Raw genomic sequence first — 19,895 nt, forward strand, 5'->3', positions numbered from 1 at the left:
TCACCGGGTTAAGACATACGAAGCTAAGTCTCTCTCCAACATTAGAATTTTAATGTTTGGAGACTTCTTGTTTATGGCTTCTTGTTTTTTATATGGCTCATTTTTTGTTGTATATCAATCTGAGTCTAGGTTTATCACACTAGCGAGAGTTTTCGTGTATTTTTAGACCTTTTTGTGGTTTTCTACTTTTTGAGCTTTTTTTGCAGTCACTTGTATGGATCAAGAGCTCAATAGAGCTTCTCCCCCATACCTCTTGCGCGCCTATTACCTTGCGTTGGTAATCCTTTGTGCGGCGCTGGACCTGAAATTTTTTTCTTGCTTAGCCTTGAATTTTTTTCTGCGTCTTGTCTTGAATTAATTCTCGTTCTGTCTTCTCCGTAGTATTTAGGCGGAGTTGTCTTGCGTCGCCATTTTAATTTTATTGTTAGAAACTCTCAGTCTCTCTTCTGTAGAGTGACTGTCTATTTCCTTGCTAAGGTGTTAATAGTATCGTATTGTTTTAACTGCCCTTTATTTACAATTAATTTATTTTGAGTTTATAACTGTTAAATTAATCCACGTGATTGATTTTTGTTTTTGTCGCCGTCTTAGAAATTTTTCTACCTTTCTCAGACGGTCTCTATTGCTCTTCGGTTGGCTTTCGAACCTCTGTTCTTCAAAGCCACCTATTGTTTAAGTAATTAGGGATATTTCTCTCGTCTTAATTAATGAAAAAAAAAATTCAGGCGGGCTTCCTTGTCTTATTGACTTTTGTGGAGCCTTGTTCTAATTAATTAACGTCTTGTCTCGTGTAATTAGTTAAGTAGGGATGAACCGTGGAGTCGCATCCACGTGCCCAAGAGGGTGGAACCGCGCCCACGTGCCGGAGCGTTTAGGGTGGAACTGTGGCGCTGCGGCCACGTGCCCAAAAGGTGATAGCCAAGGATCCCTCGTCAGGACCTGAACCTACTTTGGGGAGTGTTGTACTAGTATAGAAAACCTCACTCCTTCAGGGCTGCTTGACCCATCAGCTATCGGGTCCAACAAGTGCGGGTTACGAACGTGGGACTCTTTTCCAGGCACAGACTAGACTCGATGCTTTGTCAGTCTCCGTCAGGGAGCATCAGCAAAGGGCTACCATCCCCTAGTCGCTAGAGACACGTGAGCTTCACCCCGTCAATCTCATGATAATCTGATCAGGGTGGAACCGTGGAATCGCGTCCACGTGCCCAAGAAGGTGGAACCAGGGAATCGTGTGGAACCAGGGAATGTGCCTGAACGGCTTGATCAGATTCGGGTGACATATCCTATGCGAGATATCATGTCCCCCCTGTCTCTTGTGTCCTCTTCTGCCCCCCCCCCCCCTCAGCAGGGCCGCAAAGAAGAGGAAGAAGAAGAAATTCTAGGTTGTTAGCCCTGCTTCACGGGCAGACCTTTCTTTCTGATTCTTGTGCCGATGGCTACGCGTCGTAACTTACATGTTACACCAGAACGCCCCCGAGCATCACGGATTTCTATCCTCATGCTCCCTGGCAGCTAAAACCGCCTTGTCAAGCACAGGGCAGGTCAAGCAGACACTCGTCATCTCACACCTCGTAGAGTCGCCGGAATTTCATTGAATCGCCAGTTTATGTACCTGCAAGGGAAATCCGCGCTAATATGCAGGTGTTACTGACATACAGGCGTCACCCCAATATGTCGCCAGACTCCCGATAACTGACGGCTAGGCGTCGCAATTCTAATATTGCTTCGCATGCCCGATCAGTTCCCTCACGCTCCCTGTCAGCTTCAGCCGCCGTGTCTAGCATCAATATGTCCCCGAGCATGACGGGTCAGTACCCTCACCCTCTCCCGTCAGTTCAGCATACCTGCCAACCATTCCGATTTTGGCGGAATTATACCGATTTTTCGACCTCCATTCCGAATTCCGAATTTTAAAACCAGAATTCCGATTTTTGGGTTAATCAATATACATGTAGTGTTGAAATTATTGAAACGGCTGTATTATGCGACTAATGCATGCACGGCTGTAAGATGCGACTAACGCATAAACGACTGGAGCACACGGCTACGCAAATGCGCTAGCTACACGATATACACAGAGAGCGACTTTAAACGGCGCGCGAACACTGCTAAGAGCGCAGTTCCATTGCAAATACATGTGAAAATTAACGAGCATACACGCAACGGCAGCACTTAGGGCGCTACATTTTGAGGTGTTGTCCGTTAGCGTTGACTTCCGGAAAAAAATGGCGGCTGACATTGGCTAGCGAAAGAGCCAGTTTTTAGAGGGACATGTTTTCATAATCCACGAACATCGGGAAAAACCGTGAAAGAGTAACCTTTTTAGACCCCTTGTTTCCTAACTACGATGTTAAGAATCACCGATGGTGATATTTTTTACGCGAAACAAGGTGATTTAGGTAAGAAAATTTCACTTTTTATTTGAGGTTTTTCCCCATGTCGCCGGATGATTTTGTAGTGTGGGAGTGAGTTAGTGATGTATATGTACATATCTAGAGTGTGTTGGTGATTACAGTGGTATATCGCTGAGTCTGCTGATGATATGAACGGCAGGTCGTTGAACACCGGCCCCCGCCCGGCCGCGTACCGACGCAATTAAGTTAGATCTATCCCTACGCAATTTTAACATTGATCTGTACTTTATTTTTCCAATAATTGTCAATTTTTTGAGGAAGAAAGATGATCAACTTTCGATCTCGGGTTGAGCCTTCGGAGCCGAACGCCAAATCTACTTTACTTGCATCGCTTGCCTAAACAATGCCTGAACTCCCGGCGCCCGCCCAGTGGCTGCGCCTCAGCCTCCCCGTCTTTTACCGGCGCACCGCAAGTGCAGTGGTGGGTGCGGGTCGGGCGCATGCAGCCGTTAGTTTCGGCTCCGTTTTTGTCATGGTTGAAAATCTGCTTCTTCTACCAACAAGCACTTATCAAATGTAGGTTATGATATAACCTTGTCCTCAGTCAGTAACCCCTGTGTGGTGAAATAGCATGAATAAGACAATGTCAATGTTTGGCTTATTTTCTCTTGATGCATGATTGATAGGCTGGATAATAAATGTTTGATTTTTTGGCTTGTCAGTTTTTAATACAGTAGGGATAACTTAGATCTAAATTCATCATAAAATCTTGAAATTATTTATTTGTCTAATTGAAAATAGAATGTGTGGAGATGAAGATCTGCATCAATCTCACTTTCCACCAATAGAGGGCCTCACAAAAATATGCTCAAAATCAAAGTTTTTAGAGAGCTCTGATGAACAAGAAAAATTATCCCTAAGTCTATATAGATATATCACACCTGAATGAAACTGGGTGGTTTATGTCACAAAAGTGATATTTTAAAGACCTTTTTTAAATTTTTAATTGATAAATAAAGGTAGACTCTACATGTAGATCATCCTCTGGTGTGGAATGAGGGTAAATTTGCTTTTAAAAGTGTAGGGAAATGCTACTTTTACATGCTGAAAATGCAAAGAGTCCCTATACCGTTGGAGCGGACCAGACACCCGCTCGGCGCCCTCGGAACTTTGATACTGATTTTTTATTATCAAAGGTTGGCAGGTATGGTTCAGACCGCCGCTATGGACGGCCGGGCTTATCAAGCAGTCTCATGTCAGCCGCAAGCTTTTTCTATGAAATTGCCAGCCCCTTCAACCTGCGCAGGTGATCCCCTGCAATGAACAGATGCTGCCGACATGTGGGTCTCATACCCAGCAAGTCGGCAAGCACCCGATATTTGCTGGCTAGAAAGATATGTTGTTGAAGAAGAAGAAGGTATTGATGATGAAGATTCTAGCTGTAATGAACAACAAAGTGACATGGAAGAAGGAAAATTGGGGGAATTGCGCTGGTGATGGAGTGGAACAAACCCCTGTCGTATCTTGTCAACGCACATCATTTGCACCTGCACGGTGCACCACCCAAAGGCCAAAAAAAAAAGTCCACGACAGAGTCTCTTCACTCACTCAACTTCAAATTAAAAATTAAAAAAATGATTAAAAATAGTGATTGCATGTACTTACAAGTAAAATAATATGTCCGAACCAAATAATGTATGTACATCCAAATGGGATCCAAATCAACTCATGTGTAGCAGCAGACAATATATGCACTGACGAGAAAATGAACTTCACGTGTAGGATGGATTTTCGATTGCTCGTTCTGTTTTGAATTTCGATATTATTCAGACCGATGAAAGTCATGTGTTTTTTTTTCATATAAAAATGAATGTACAATAAAAATTATTTTTTTATTACGACTAACACTTGGTTGAATCAAATATTTCAGATAAATTAAAATGAGATGTAAAACTAAAAGATCAAGAGGTTGTAAACAAGAGCTGCACGTGCCAGCTAGCTGGTTGATCTTTTAGTTTTACATCTCATTTTAATTTATCTGAAATATTTGATTCAGCAAGGTGTTGGTCATAATGAAAAAAATAATTTTAATCATACATTAATTTTTGTATTAAAAAAAAATCCTTGAATTCACTTAGTCAGAATAATGATATATTGAAATTTAAACAAAACGAGCGATCGAGTATCCATCCCATTTTCTTCTTCTTCTTCCTCTTCTATGCGGGCCCCGCCGGGGGGCAGGAGAGGGCACAAGAGACGGGGGACATGATATCTCGCATGAGGAAAGTCACCCTAATCTAATCAAGCCGTTCAGGCACATGGACGCAATTCCACGGTTCCACCTTCTTGGGCATGTGGACGCGATTCCACAGTTCCACCCTGATCAGATAATCGTGAGTTTGATGGGGTTGAGCTCACGTGTCTCTAGCAACTAGGGGCTGGTAGCCCTTTGCTAATGCTCCCTGAAGGAGACTGACAAAGCATCAAGCCTAGTATGTGCCGGGAAGAGTCCCATGCTCTTAACCTGGACTTGTTGGGCCCGATAGCCGGTGGGTCAAGCAGCCCTGGAGGAGTTGAGGTTTTCTATACTAGTACAACACTCCCCAAAATAGGTTCAGGTCCCGACGAGGGAGCCTTGGCTATCGCCTTTCAGCGCCGCAGCGCCACGGTTCCATCCTAAAACGCTCGGGCACGTGAGCGGTCCCACGGTTCTACCCTCTTGGGCACGTGGACGCAACTCCACGGTTCCATCCTTCTTTTTTCAGGGCGCGTGGACGCAAACCACGGTTCCACCCTTTATAGAGCCCTACGCAAAGGGTCTCACTCTCTTGCCCTCATACTCACCGCCGCTGATCGCGGGAACAAAAATATCATGTCTGGTTCTTTCCCAGCGGCAGGTTTGGAGTCATCAAGAGATGAGTCGGAGGAGCTCATCTACCTGGTAAGTTCTTAACCTGAAAGAACAAAAGGAGGGGTGGAAACAGAGAGGGGGCGGAGGAGTGGGTGGGCAAGAAAGGTGACAAAACAAGGTCCCTTTCAGAAATTATTAATAATATTAATAACTCAGGTAATTAACAAACAGGGCCAACTTCTTAAACATGAGTCCGAAGACAAAATTGAGAAGCCCAAGTGAGGAAAAAAAAAACCAAAGTTTTTTTTAATTAATTACACGAGACAGGATGTTAATTGATTAAAAACAGAAAACGTCTAAGTCCAAGACGAAGAGCAGGATCAGCTAAGAAGAAAAAAAAACAAGGTTTTTTTTTTTTTACAAGAAGTTGAAAAAGAAACAAGTCATTGGAGCTGATCTGAAAGGAAGAAGTCAAAAACTTACTTTCCTAAACTTGAAAGCCGAATACTAATAAGCGAGAACAAAGAACGCTTATTAAAAGAACAGGAAGGCTTCCAAAAAAATTTCAGAGAAAAAAAAAATTTAAGACAATTAGTCTAAAAAAAAATTTTCAATACAAAATATAATTCATTGTAATTAATCAATTAATTAATTAAAAGAAAAAGAGTTTGAATGAAAAACAAAGGGAACAATCAACCAACTTAAAACAAGAATAACAACAATGTTGAAAACAAGTTTGAGAACAAACAAAGGACGACGCTCCTACCTGTCCAACGTAGCCTAAGCTGTGGAGAGGGGAATAAAATCAATTCAATTCAAGACGAGGCAAAAGGAGCAAGTCAAGAATTATAATGAATTATAAATAATAAAGGAAGCGTCGGACCAATGCCCATGGCACGCAGGAGGGCTTGGAGCTGCGGGGAGGGGAACCGGAGGCAACCTGTCTGTGGAAAATGAATCTGACGGTTCGGAACTCACAATGTTTATTGGAAGAAAACATGAAAAAATAACACGAAGGCTCTGCGCAGAGAGATATAAAAGGAAATCAATCTAAGACCGAAAGGCAAAAGATTGAAAAAGGATGAAATGCAAAGATAAATATGCCAAAAGGAGACTTTATAAATGCAAAATGGGAGTGAACTTAGCTATCGTCTGATCACGGTGGCAGGCGAAAGTGAAAGAGGAAATGGACGCCAATTTGCATGATGATCTTGGGATAGTGCGTGCGTAGGGAGATACAGCGCGCACGCAGGAAAAATTGTGTACTTTTATTTGGCGTGCAAGTTAATCGTAATGAACTAGCAAATCAAATGAATATATCCCAGTTATTGACAGTAAATCCAATATTTTCCACGGGTTTGAGTTTTTCCCCCCAACTTTTATGCCCTCCAAAGGCCTTATATTAATTTGAATAATATCAAAATATTTGTAAGAGGAAACATTATTACACAATCAATAAACGAACTCAAACAATAATAATACTTAAACATTTCTCAAAAGTAAATAAAGAATGAAGTGACATCCATTTAGTAGTAAATTTGTTAAACCAGATATAGAACTAATATATCTCTCATCTTCATAATATCATTTTTTTTCTTTGTATTTGTAAACACTGGTCTTTTACTATTTAACTTTTGAAAAAATAAATGCTGTTTGATCATACATACCAAACAATTCAATGCATCATTTCTTTTCTCATCAAAACCAAAGATTACATTTTTCAAACTCAACTTAACATGTTTGCCTGAGAACATTCATTCATCCAATTTTCTGTTTTCTTCCAAATTTCCTTACTAAATTTACATTCATTAAAAGAGTGTACAATATCTTCCAACTCCCTATTACAAAATGAAAATTTTTTCATTTTTAACAATCTTCATCTTATATAATTGTTTGTTCAGAAATAATATTCTATTTAATGACTTATACTGAAAATATCTTAAACCAATATCAATTCAATTTTTATATTATCAGGAGGGTCATCTAAATATCGATCCCATTTTGAACATATTAAATGGACACATTTTGTTTTTCCAAGCAAAGTTTTATATATTGACATCCTTTATGGTCATGTACTAATGTTTTACGTGAAGGTATCAAAGGATTATCTGTTTTTTTCACAAGTATCGACATTTACTTGATATCAACACTATTGTTTGCTTATAGAAAAATAAGACAAATAATTTACTTTAAAACAAAATTTTTGTTCACATTCATCATGAGTAAGTAAATTTCCTTTATCATCAATCAGGTCATTGATAAATCTAATCCCCTTTTCATACAACGATTGAAAAATACAGACTTATTCCTTAATTGAATAGCATTTTTTTCTCCACACTTTTCTTAATTCTAGACATGCCTCCCTTCACATTTAATCCATGTTTGTCTAGCAAATCAAATGAATATATCCCAGTTGTTGACAGTAAATTATGAAAATACTTACTGTTACCGTTATTTTCTTATTTTCTTTTAAAAAACGTTTTGCTGCCAACATAATTCATCTTCTCATTGTGCATTGCTGTATGGAGTGTACAAATAGTTCTTGTAGACACTCTATATACATTTCTACATTTATGCTATACTATTGTTTTCCCCATTGCCTCTATGCCCTATTCACACAATCTTTGAATTATTTTCCTTTTTTTCTATGAATCAGCTATGGATGGTTGCATAGGGTATCATCCACCTATCCCTGTCAATTCTAGAACACATGAGGGCAGGTATCACTTTGACCACATGCATCATCCTCTACACGGGTAAGTACTATTTCAAATCTAATATCTCTCCAAAATGATATGAAACAGGCCAAACAGTAAATGCCATAACTTCCTGTAATTTTATTCTTTTGTGTAATTCCAATTTATTATTTGCCTGTAGTACCAATAACCATCAAGCACAGAATGCAGTTTTCATTCATTCATGAACTCTAGAAATTAAAATATCTCACAGTTTAACTCCATTTTGCCATTTAAGGATGTTCCACAGTTAAAGTGAAATTCATGTCATTTTCACAAAATTTTACAGTTACTTTAGCATCTGAATATTGAAGAAAATAACATGGGTTCATGTGCTTGATTTTTGTCTCGTCTCCATAGCAGAGCGCGACTACAGGCGCCACTTTTTTGACGGTGGCTTTGTCAACATTGAATCTTAACCAAGGTTAAGTTTTTTAAATGTCATAACTTAAAAAAATATATGGACCTAGATCATGAAACTTGGACATAAGGGTAATCAGGTATTACTGAACATCCTGTGCGCATTTCAGGTCACATGACCAAGGTCAAAGGTCAATGAACTTTGGCCATGTTGAGGGTACCTGAATTACCATCATAACTTTGAAAGTTTATGGATCTGACTCATGAAACTTGGACATAAGAATAATCAAGTATCACTGAACATCCTGTGCGAGTTTCAGGTGACATGATCAAGGTCAAAGGTCATGTAAGGTCATTGAACTTTGGCCATTTTAGAGGTAATTATTAGATTGCTGTCATAACTTTCACAGTTTATAGGTATAGTGTATAAAATGTGGATATAGGGGTAATCAAGTATCACTGACAAGTTTTAGGTCACATGATCAAGGTCAAATGTCAATTAACGTAGTATTGTATCATTATACATGTATGAATGGTGTTTTTTGTGAATAATTATTTTATAGTAGTTTTCAAAGACAGCACTGCTGCTATATTGAATCGCGTGATGCAGGTGAGACTGCCAGAGGCATTCCACTTGTTTATCCTGCCCGCCCGAAATTAAAGTTTAAAAAGTTTTAAACATTGTGCTTGAAAGGGTCTTCAATTCTTCTTAAAGTATTTCTTATAAGTTTTGAGGTGGAAAGATTCAAATTCATTTATATAATTTACCTTGGGCAAGTCTTATTTCCTTTAACAATGCACGACAAACGCTTATTTTTTTCTCCGCTCCGACACGAAATGGAGGTATAAAAGTATGAAATATTGAGCTAAAAGGTGTCTGAAATATTTAGGTAAATACGTGTATTACGTTTTGAGGTGGATTCATAATGATAATTTCCCTTGCGTAATAATTATTAATTTTTAAATTCCAACAATGTACGATAATCGCTTGATTGTTCTTGAATCCGACCTGACATTGATAAGTATGAAATATTTAGATAAAACAGGTTGTATATCATTCGAAATACTTCTAAATAGTTGTGAGGCGGAAAGAATCCCATTACCTTTGTAATGATCTACATCATCTTCCGACAAGACCTGCTCATCTCTCGTAAATGTGAGAGAGGTGGTCCCGACAGTGATACCAGGAATAGGTAATTCCTGTGTAACAGAACAAGATTACCACTTGATAATCATCATAAAAATTATCATCATCATGACCGATACTCATAACTCTATCATCATCATCATCATATCAGCAATGTTCAGCCCACTGCAGGGCGAAGGCCTCCTCTAGTTGGTGCCAAAGGTGCTTGTCTTGTGCTGATGCAATCCAATTTATGCCAATGAATTTTGTGAGCTTGTCACTCCATCTCAATTTTTGTTTACCCTGATTTCGTGATCCTAGCCATGGTCTCCATTCTGTGATGCGTTTGGTCCACCTATTATCATGTGATCTTGCAACTCTATGGCGTAGCTTTATTCTTATAAACAAAATAATTGTGTCTCATGTTCTCCCTAGGCGGTGCTGCACCATCCCGAGTTTGCTCAATCTCGAGATTTTAGCCCGATCGGCCCACTTCGCGATTAATCTCGAGATTCAAGAAACCCCGTCTCCACCATCGCAAGAAGAGCGATTCCTGCTCGAGCGAGGCAATAAGCCCGATATTCCGAGCATGCGCACTTTCGGATCTTGGAGTTTCAACGGCCCGCGCTTTTGAATAACTTCCCGCGATATGCAAGCAATGTACTCCTTTCACTAGCACTTTCGCCGAATTCGACCGGTGTTATGCAACAATCCTCTGAGCTCAGCGAGTGAAGAAGTGATGTATTCTTCGTTAAATATGATGGCGGAGTAGGAGGCAACGACAGAGAGAGAGAGAGAGAGGGAGAGAAGGAGGAAAGAAATGCTATTTGCTCACATTTTGCGAAGGAATAAGACGACACTGCTGTCAGTGTTGTTATTGAATATGACCATCGTCGATGAGCGCCTCCCCCTTCGGTCTGGTCTCTCCCAAAATCCATTCACTGGTGGGACACCATCGTTGCTGATTAGGCAATTGATGAACGCTATTCGCGATAAATCTATTCGCATGTATAAAGTTGACTTTCGCACGTGTTTATGTTTTGACCAAGGCAGAAGTGGAACGCGAATTGCATTATGGACTGACGTCATGAATAAATTACCCCAAGTCCAATCTCGAGTGCATCTGCACCTACGAATTAGCGGGATAATTCGTAAAATAGCGCGCTATTTTGCAAATAAACCCGAGTTGACTTGGGATTGCAATCTCGAGATTAATCTTACGAACTAGCGCGATAATTGCGTCTCCACTGCAAACTATCTCGAGATTTTTCAGATCGGGATAATTTGCCGGATCAGAAATAGCGCGCTAATTTGAAAACTCGGGATGGTGCAGACGGCCCTCCTTAGACTGAAAGATCAGTCTATTTCAGTCAGACTTCGCCTGGCTCGACAGTATCCCCTCCGCCAATAGACCGATGACGGCCATAGGACTCATAATGGGGAGGTTTACCCGACGCAGCGTCTATGGGGAAAAGGGTGTGCTACATGCATCTCACCCTCTTCAATTTCAAGCAAATTTCTTCCAATGGTAGACAAAGGCTGCAAGAATTTAAATTAATTATTTTATTGTCTCGCCCACCAGAGGTGAAGGTGAGACTTGTGACGCATAATTCCACAACTTTAAGTCACTTTTCAACCAAACTTGGATGGTAGATGTACTGAGGGGACCTACATGTTATGCTGCAGTCAGAGGTCAAATGTTAAGGTCAAAGGTTATTTTCAGGTCAACGTTAAAGTTTACATGCAAGACTCTCTTTTGACAGATAACTCTGCAACCGTCAAATACTTTTCAATCAAACTTAGATGGTAGATGTACTTAGGGGACTTGCATGTTATTATGCAGTCGGAGGTCACATGGTAAGGTCAAAGATCATTTTCAGGTCAACGTTACAGTTTACGTGCAGGACTCTCTTATGACACATAACTCCACAATCTTAAGTCACTTTTCACCCAAACTTGGGTTGTAGATGAACTTAGGAGACCTGCATGTTATGTTTTAGTTGCAGGTCACATGATAAGAATGAAGGTCATTTTCAGGTCAACGTTAAAGTTAACGTGCAAGAATCTTTAATGACACATAACTCGGCAACTGTGAGTCAATTTTCAACCAAACTTGGCTGGTAGAGGTACTTAGGCGACCTGCATGGTATGTTTCAGTCGCAGGTCACTTGGTAAGGTCAAAGGTCATTTTCAGGTCAATGTTAAAGTTTACATGCAGGACTCTCATATTACACATAACTCCGCTACTGTGAGTCAATTTTCAACCAAACTTGGATGGTAGATGTATTTAGGGGACCTGCATGTTATGCTGCAGTCGGAGGTCGCATGGTAAGGTCAAAGTTCATTTTGAGGTCAACATTAATGTTTACGTTGTTATGATACTGCAACAAATAACAATGAAAATTTAGTTTTAAATTTGATATCTTTTTTTATTACAGGAAATAGATCAATCATACACTAAACAAAAAAAATAAATAATGATCTTACATCTCTTGAAGAGTTACATGTGCAATCCAAAGTTATGATAGTCCTGTATTAAATTTAGATCAAATCAAGTTGGTTGGCGAAGATTCCTTAAATTAAAGTTCACAATGATGGCGATGATGAAATTGATGTTGAAGCACGAATAACAAGAGTCACTGTAACACTGTAACTGTGAAATGTCTGTGAAGACGATGTCGATGATGATTAACAGTCAATGTCAGCAATCCATGGGTTGAAAAGCATTCATAAAAACAGGTTGGTGATCTCGAGAACTTCTCTCTCAGATAATTTCTCTCTCAAAATAACTGCAAACACTTCATTGATGGTGTGCAAACAATTCCACAGAAGATTAATGTTGTATTCCAGTTGGAAATAAACTATGCTCTGACATAAAGTCTGGTGTGATGATCTGATCTGATGTGATGAAGAAACTGCCAGCTTATACATATAAATTTCCACTATTCTGGAAGCTTCTAGTATTGACTTTAAAAAGAACATTATCCTTCTTTCTGGAACAGTTCACTTCTAGAAGACTCTAGAATGACCTCAGTGAAATTAACAATGTAAACAACATAGCTAATCCTATTGTTCTTGTCACTGCAGGCAGGCTCTATCGTCTACATTCCAGAAATAGCTAAGATTACTCAGCCTATTAAAGGGGAATCCAACCCAAATAAAATCTTGTATTTATAAGGAAAAGAAAAATCAAACAAGTTGATAGGTGAAAGTTTGAACAAAATTGGACAAACAACAATAAAGTTATGAATTTTTAAAATTTGTAAATATTGGTAATCACTTTACCCATGGAGACTTCAAATTGGCCGCATATGGGATGTCATAGTGATGTAAGGCAAGGACTACTCTTCCATGTACTCCAATACATATTATGGCTAAAATGTCATTTTTCCAAGAAGTTTTATTTCAAATTATATTTTTCTTTCATGAGGACATAAAACAATATACTACCTGGGTTATATTTAGATTACTGCCCCAGGGGAATGGGTACTTAGGAGAAAACCACAAATCCCTGATAATAAAGTACATGGCCTATGGGAAAGTTGTCCTTGCCCCTTGTCATAATTTACTTACCCAATTGCCAATTTGAAATCTACATAGTATTAGTGATCTCAATTTTAAAGCAGCTACAACTTTCTTATTGCTTGTCCGATTTCTTTCAAACTTTCACTATTCTCTTTAATTTATTTTTCTCCTTCCCAACACAACATTGTATGGCCAAGGCTGGATTCCCCTTTAAATAGACATGCCTAACAAAGCTTTACTGAGACATTTTGGGATATTCTTAATTATTATATGCTATGAATATTCTTAAAGGAGAATGAAACCCTTGAAACTAGCTGAATCCATATCAAAGAGAAAAATCAAAGAAACATATTGTTGAAAGTTTGAGGAAGATTGAACGAATAATAAGAAAGTTATGAGCATTTGAATATTGAGATCACTAGTGCCATGTAGATCCTCCCATCGGCAATGCGACCAAGATCTGTGATATCACACACGTACAACTCCCTCATTACTTTAGTACTTATTTCACTTATATTCTCACTTTTATAGAGTCTATCACAAGGTTAGGTGTTTTCTTTATGAGATGACAAGTACAGAGGTTTCACAACATTATTTATATCATTGATGAATCGTTTGTCATATGATTAGAATGAGCAAAAAGAGATGTTTTGGGGTATATTTTCAGTGTCCGAATGGGAGAGTTGTACGTGTGTGACATCACAGATCTTGGTCGCATTGCCAATGGGGGGATCTCCATAGCATTAGTGATCTCGACATTCAAATGCTCATAACTCTTTTATTGCTAGTCCTATTTTACTCAAAGTTTTGTTGATCTTATTCTTTGATTTTTCTGCTTTCACAAAAGCTAACTTGCTCCAAGGGTTTCATTCTCCTTTAAAGAGGAAATAACTAAATAAATGAATGTAATTGCTCTTACAATTTTACTTATATATAACAACATTGCAGCATTGCGGTGCTGTATTAAAACATGAGGAATGATCAAAGAACCTATGGGTTTAAAGTTCCCATGCTGGTCTCCAATTCAAGGCTAAGGAATGATTGTTCTCACCCAGATTGACCTTAAAGTGCTATGATCAAACCTACGAATGTGTGGCATGCAATGGCCCTCAAGCAACTTACTTGGAAGCTAATGTGTCTATTTCCAAGATAATGTGCTATAGATAAATGCCAGTTCTAATAACGGTTTCAAAAGGAATTCACACAAAATGACATAAAATGAGTACATAAGTTTCTGTTTGCATTAAAAATATGTGCCAAAGGATTCTAGAAGAAATTGTGTAATTGCTGAGAAATTACAGGCTGTCGATAAAAGAAGACATATGTTGTTTGAAGGTTTGCATGGTTGCATGTTGGTGGCATGTACAATCGCTGATGTGGTCAACTCATCAATTTTTCCTGGTTTACAGTCCTTTTCAGGACTACTTTCAAGAAAGAATACTCTACTCTCAAATCTCCACTTTCTCGCCTATCCATTTCTTCTCTTCTTCTATCCACTGTTTCTATAACACTCCACATGGTGTACCGTAAACCACATCAGCGAAAAGAAGAAATGTTCTTATGAGTATTCAATCTGATGGGTAAATGAGTATTCAATCTGATGGGTAAATTCTTTCCTTAATTACGTTATCAATGTTGTATTATTTCTTAGCTCTCATGTAATTTCTCAACAGTGACACCAACAATATAACAATAACTATTATATTAATGTCTTTATTAAACAAAATTGAGTAAAGAGGATTCTTATGGATAAGTGATGAAGGAGATGATTTTTTGAGGTTAAAGTTATTTCATTCTAGTGTTATTCTTTTTTTCTTTCTTTCTTTCAGCCACACCCCTGGCAGTAGTCCAGTACTTTCTGATGTATCATTAATCCGTCTCACACCTCAGCGTAGTGGTTTGGGTAGCCTTGCTGAGAGTCCTATCTATCCTTACTATGCTGTACCTCCATACGTAGATCATCTTCATGGTAGTCCAGCCCTCTCCATGTTATCACATGCCAGAGGCATTAGTCCCACAGGCTCAAATTCAGGTCAGTGAAAACCAAGATCAAGCAAAATGAGTGCCCCATGCCCCATTTCATTTTAACTTCCAATTGATTGCCAGCAGAAAATTACTTTATTGTAAGTGAAATAGTGTAGTTTGATTGGTTGAGACTGAATTTGCCACAGAATTTCTTCATTTTGTTTAAAGCCCCCATCACACTTATTCTAAATCAAGCAGAATTGGCCGGAATGAAAGGAATATTGTTCAACCACCAGTTGGTCGTGTAAGTCTACTTCGAACACCGTTCGAAAATACCCCTCGAATGTTTTGAACATGACCAAAACCTTCGGGACGGCCAAAAGAAATGACGAAAATATTTTGAATACACTCACAATGCCGTCAGAATATTTAGAATGCGCCTAGAATGTCCTAGTGCTGTTGTCGGGAACAAAATTCCATGTCGACATGTCGCTTAAAAATTAATCCCGACATGGACAATGTCGACATGGAAAAGGGACCGTAATTTAGGCTTCCTAACGTTTTTTAACTTAGTAACAATTATTCGATCGTGGCACATACCACTCTCTCAATCTAATGTATTTACCTTGACATGAGTGATATCCCCAAACTAGATCTAGGTCTATACAGGCTCAGTTCAGGAAAACATATTTCGACTAAGCTAGAGTGATTTCACTTTCAAAATCGCCCATTTAATACACATTTATTCTGGAGAATCAAGTCTTTGTACCATGATCCGGTCTCGAAAGCATTGCGCAGTCTCACTCGGAGCCAATTTGAGAATCACCCATTGCAACAGTGATCATTGCGTATTATACCCTGGTGCACATGTGCTGCAAATGCAAGCTCCTCAATTTGACAATAGAAATTAATAAAAATCGATCGATAATTTCAGTACCACTTCTGTGGCGATCCTTGCAACGATCTCCAAATGAAGGAAGGCAAGTTTTCTGTGACTTCGTGAAATGAAGTAAGCGCTCAATTACAGTGGTCACAACTTTTACGAAAACACTTGTTCGCTGCTGCTCACGTCTATGTGAAAAGTAATACATTGAGGTGCAGCGTATCATCAAAACACATATTGCATGGTTACGGTGAACGTAAATGCTGCTCGCTAGCGCACTGCACAGATCTAGATCAGATGATCGTTGGGCTAGGCCCCCGCACAGCACTGACGTATTTCTGCTGCTGCGCAGCTCGCAGGTATTCTTTATTAATTTAATGCGTTGCTAAGCTGAATAAACCTTTCAATTGCGCCAATTGATAATCAATGCTAGAAGACACCTCAGAGCAAAGACGGCTGGTTTGGGGGCAATTTGGAAAATACTTATTTTGCTCATATTTTGGCCAATTTGGCCGAATTGTATAAATGCTTTTAACTTTTCAGGTAAGCTTTACACTGGTGACTTGGGCTAGACCCCTTTTTATTTCATGTTTACATGTCGATGTGGGTGCGTGCATGTCGACATGTCGGAAACATTGAAAATCCTTCGTACGTCGACATCAATGTCGATATGAGGCTTACCGACAACAGCACTAGAATGTCCAAGAATGTAGCACGAATTATCAATCTGACTCCATTGCGGTTCATTTTGACTAGTGTATGATGAATCACCTGGTCAATTTTCTGACTTTCAACTCCAATTTGGTGAATTCATAAGTTCCAAAAATTTCTAGATTTTTTAAACATTTATTTCATTCCAGCTTCTGCTTGATTCCTGCTGATTTTGAATAATTGTGATGGGGGCTAAGGCATCATTGCAAAATGCATCTTTCATGAAGAATCCCCTCATGCCTATTTCCATTGCTAACCTTCACATTTTATAAACAAAACAATGGGGAAAGTGGTTAGTTGTTGATGAGAAAAAAATGTTGTATTTGAAAATGTAATTTTTTCCCCGTTCCCTCCTGAAGTTTCCTATATTCACCCACTTTATGGATGAGAGAAAGGATGTTCTCATTACATGTACATAGAAAAAGTTTTTGCAGATTATTTTTTAATAATATAGATACTTTCAAAGATTTTTCGTTGTTGATAATTAGATGATTTATTATTTTTTGAAATAATGAAATAAATCAGAATGAAATGTTTAGAAGTGGAGGTGGTTATTAGATAGCTTCTTTATGTTTAGGTGTTGATTTCGGGTCACAAGCCAACCCTGGTAGTAGTTACATTCCTCAGCTTTCATTTAGTCATGGTATATCAACAGACCTACATCCACCCAGTACTGCAGGCAGCATCGATCATCCAGCATTGGACTTCAGTTCAGTTGAAGGTAATTGGTGACCATGTTCTTGATGATCTGGGATAGTTATGCTGGTGGTGTTGATGATCTGGGATAGCTATGCTGGTGGTGTTGATGATCTTGGATAGTTATGCTGGTGGTGTTGTTGATGATCTGGGACAGTTATGCTGGTGGTGTTGTTGATGATCTGGGATAGTTATGCTGGTGTTGTTGATGATCTGGGATAGCTATGCTGGTGTTGTTGATGATCTGGGATAGCTATGCTGGTGTTGTTGATGATCTGGGATAGTTATGCTGGTGTTGTTGATGATCTGGGATAGTTATGCTGGTGTTGTTGATGATCTGGGATAGTTATGCTGGTGTTGTTGATGATCTGGGATAGCTATGCTGGTGTTGTTGATGATCTGGGATAGCTATGCTGGTGTTGTTGATGATCTGGGATAGTTATGCTGGTGTTGTTGATGATCTGGGATAGTTATGCTGGTGTTCTTGATGATCTGGGATAGCTATGCTGGTGTTGTTGATGATCTGGGACAGTTATGCTGGTGGTGTTGTTGATGATCTGGGATAGCTATGCTGGTGTTGTTGATGATCTGGGATAGCTATGCTGGTGTTGTTGATGATCTGGGATAGCTATGCTGGTGTTGTTGATGATCTGGGATAGCTATGCTGGTGTTGTTGATGATCTGGGATAGTTATGCTGGTGGTGTTGTTGATGATCTTGGATAGTTATGCTGGTGGTGTTGTTGATCTGGGATAGTTATGCTGGTGGTGTTGTTGATGATCTGGGATAGCTATGCTGGTGGTGTTGATGATCTGGGATAGCTATGCTGGTGTTGTTGATGATCTGGGATAGTTATGCTGGTGGTGTTGATGATCTGGGATAGTTATGCTGGTGGTGTTGATGATCTGGGATAGTTATGCTGGTGTTGTTGATGATCTTGGATAGTTATGATGGTGGTGTTCTTGATGATCTTGGATAGTTATGCTGGTGGTGTTGTTGATCTGGGATAGTTATGCTGGTGGTGTTGTTGATGATCTGGGATAGTTATGCTGGTGTTGTTGATGATCTGGGATAGTTATGCTGGTGTTGTTGATGATCTGGGATAGTTATGCTGGTGTTGTTGATGATCTGGGATAGCTATGCTGGTGTTGTTGATGATCTGGGATAGCTATGCTGGTGTTGTTGATGATCTGGGATAGTTATGCTGGTGTTGTTGATGATCTGGGATAGCTATGCTGGTGTTGTTGATGATCTGGGACAGTTATGCTGGTGGTGTTGTTGATGATCTGGGATAGCTATGCTGGTGTTGTTGATGATCTGGGATAGTTATGCTGGTGGTGTTGTTGATGATCTTGGATAGTTATGCTGGTGGTGTTGTTGATCTGGGATAGTTATGCTGGTGGTGTTGTTGATGATCTGGGATAGCTATGCTGGTGGTGTTGTTGATGATCTTGGATAGTTATGCTGGTGTTGTTGATGATCTTGGATAGTTATGCTGGTGTTGTTGATGATCTTGGATAGTTATGCTGGTGTTGTTGATGATCTTGGATAGTTATGCTGGTGTTGTTGATGATCTTGGATAGTTATGCTGGTGTTGTTGATGATCTGGGATAGCTATGCTGGTGGTGTTGTTGATGATCTTGGATAGTTATGCTGGTGTTGTTGATGATCTTGGATAGTTATGCTGGTGTTGTTGATGATCTTGGATAGTTATGCTGGTGTTGTTGATGATCTGGGATAGCTATGCTGGTGTTGTTGATGATCTGGGATAGTTATGCTGGTGGTGTTGATGATCTGGGATAGTTATGCTGGTGTTGTTGATGATCTTGGATAGTTATGATGGTGGTGTTCTTGATGATCTTGGATAGTTATGCTGGTGGTGTTGTTGATCTGGGATAGTTATGCTGGTGGTGTTGTTGATGATCTGGGATAGCTATGCTGGTGTTGTTGATGATCTGGGATAGTTATGCTGGTGGTGTTGTTGATCTGGGATAGTTATGCTGGTGGTGTTGTTGATCTGGGATAGTTATGCTGGTGGTGTTGATGATCTGGGATAGTTATGCTGGTGGTGTTCTTGATGATCTTGGATAGTTATGCTGGTGGTGTTGTTGATCTGGGATAGTTATGCTGGTGGTGTTGTTGATCTGGGATAGTTATGCTGGTGGTGTTGTTGATGATCTGGGATAGCTATGCTGGTGTTGTTGATGATCTGGGATAGTTATGCTGGTGGTGTTGTTGATTTTGGATAGTTATGCTGGTGTTGTTGATGATCTGGGACAGCTATGCTGGTGTTGTTGATGATCTGGGATAGTTATGCTGGTGGTGTTGTTGATGATCTGGGATAGTTATGCTGGTGGTGTTGATGATCTGGGATAGTTATGCTGGTGGTGTTGTTGATGATCTGGGATAGCTATGATGGTGGTGTTGTTGATCTTGGATAGTTATGCTGGTGGTGTTGTTGATCTGGGATAGTAATGCTGGTGGTGTTGTTGATGATCTGGGATAGTAATTCTGGTGGTGTTGTTGATGATCTGGGATAGTTATGCTGGTGTTGTTGATGATCTGGGATAGTTATGCTGGTGGTGTTGTTGATGATCTGGGATAGTTATGCTGGTGGTGTTGTTGATGATCTGGGATAGTTATGCTGGTGTTGTTGATGATCTGGGATAGTTATGCTGGTGTTGTTG

At 39.5% G+C, this 19,895-nt stretch overlaps 1 protein-coding gene across 1 annotated transcript in view; it reads left to right on the top strand.

The window, feature by feature from the left end:
* The window catches only part of LOC129256501 (zinc finger protein GLI3-like), a 69,901-nt gene extending 52,656 nt beyond the window's left edge, over positions 1–17,245 (top strand). The window contains exons 3-5 of the mRNA XM_054894687.2: positions 7,865–7,964; positions 14,784–14,986; positions 17,169–17,245. Of these exons, the coding sequence (XP_054750662.2) occupies positions 7,865–7,964; positions 14,784–14,986; positions 17,169–17,245 (380 nt within the window). The remainder of the gene's footprint in view (positions 1–7,864; positions 7,965–14,783; positions 14,987–17,168) is intronic.
* Positions 17,246–19,895: the final 2,650 nt, after the last annotated feature.

The sequence above is a fragment of the Lytechinus pictus genome, chromosome 3 (genome assembly GCF_037042905.1).
Source record: "Lytechinus pictus isolate F3 Inbred chromosome 3, Lp3.0, whole genome shotgun sequence".
Classification (NCBI taxonomy): Eukaryota; Metazoa; Echinodermata; class Echinoidea; order Temnopleuroida; family Toxopneustidae; genus Lytechinus; species Lytechinus pictus.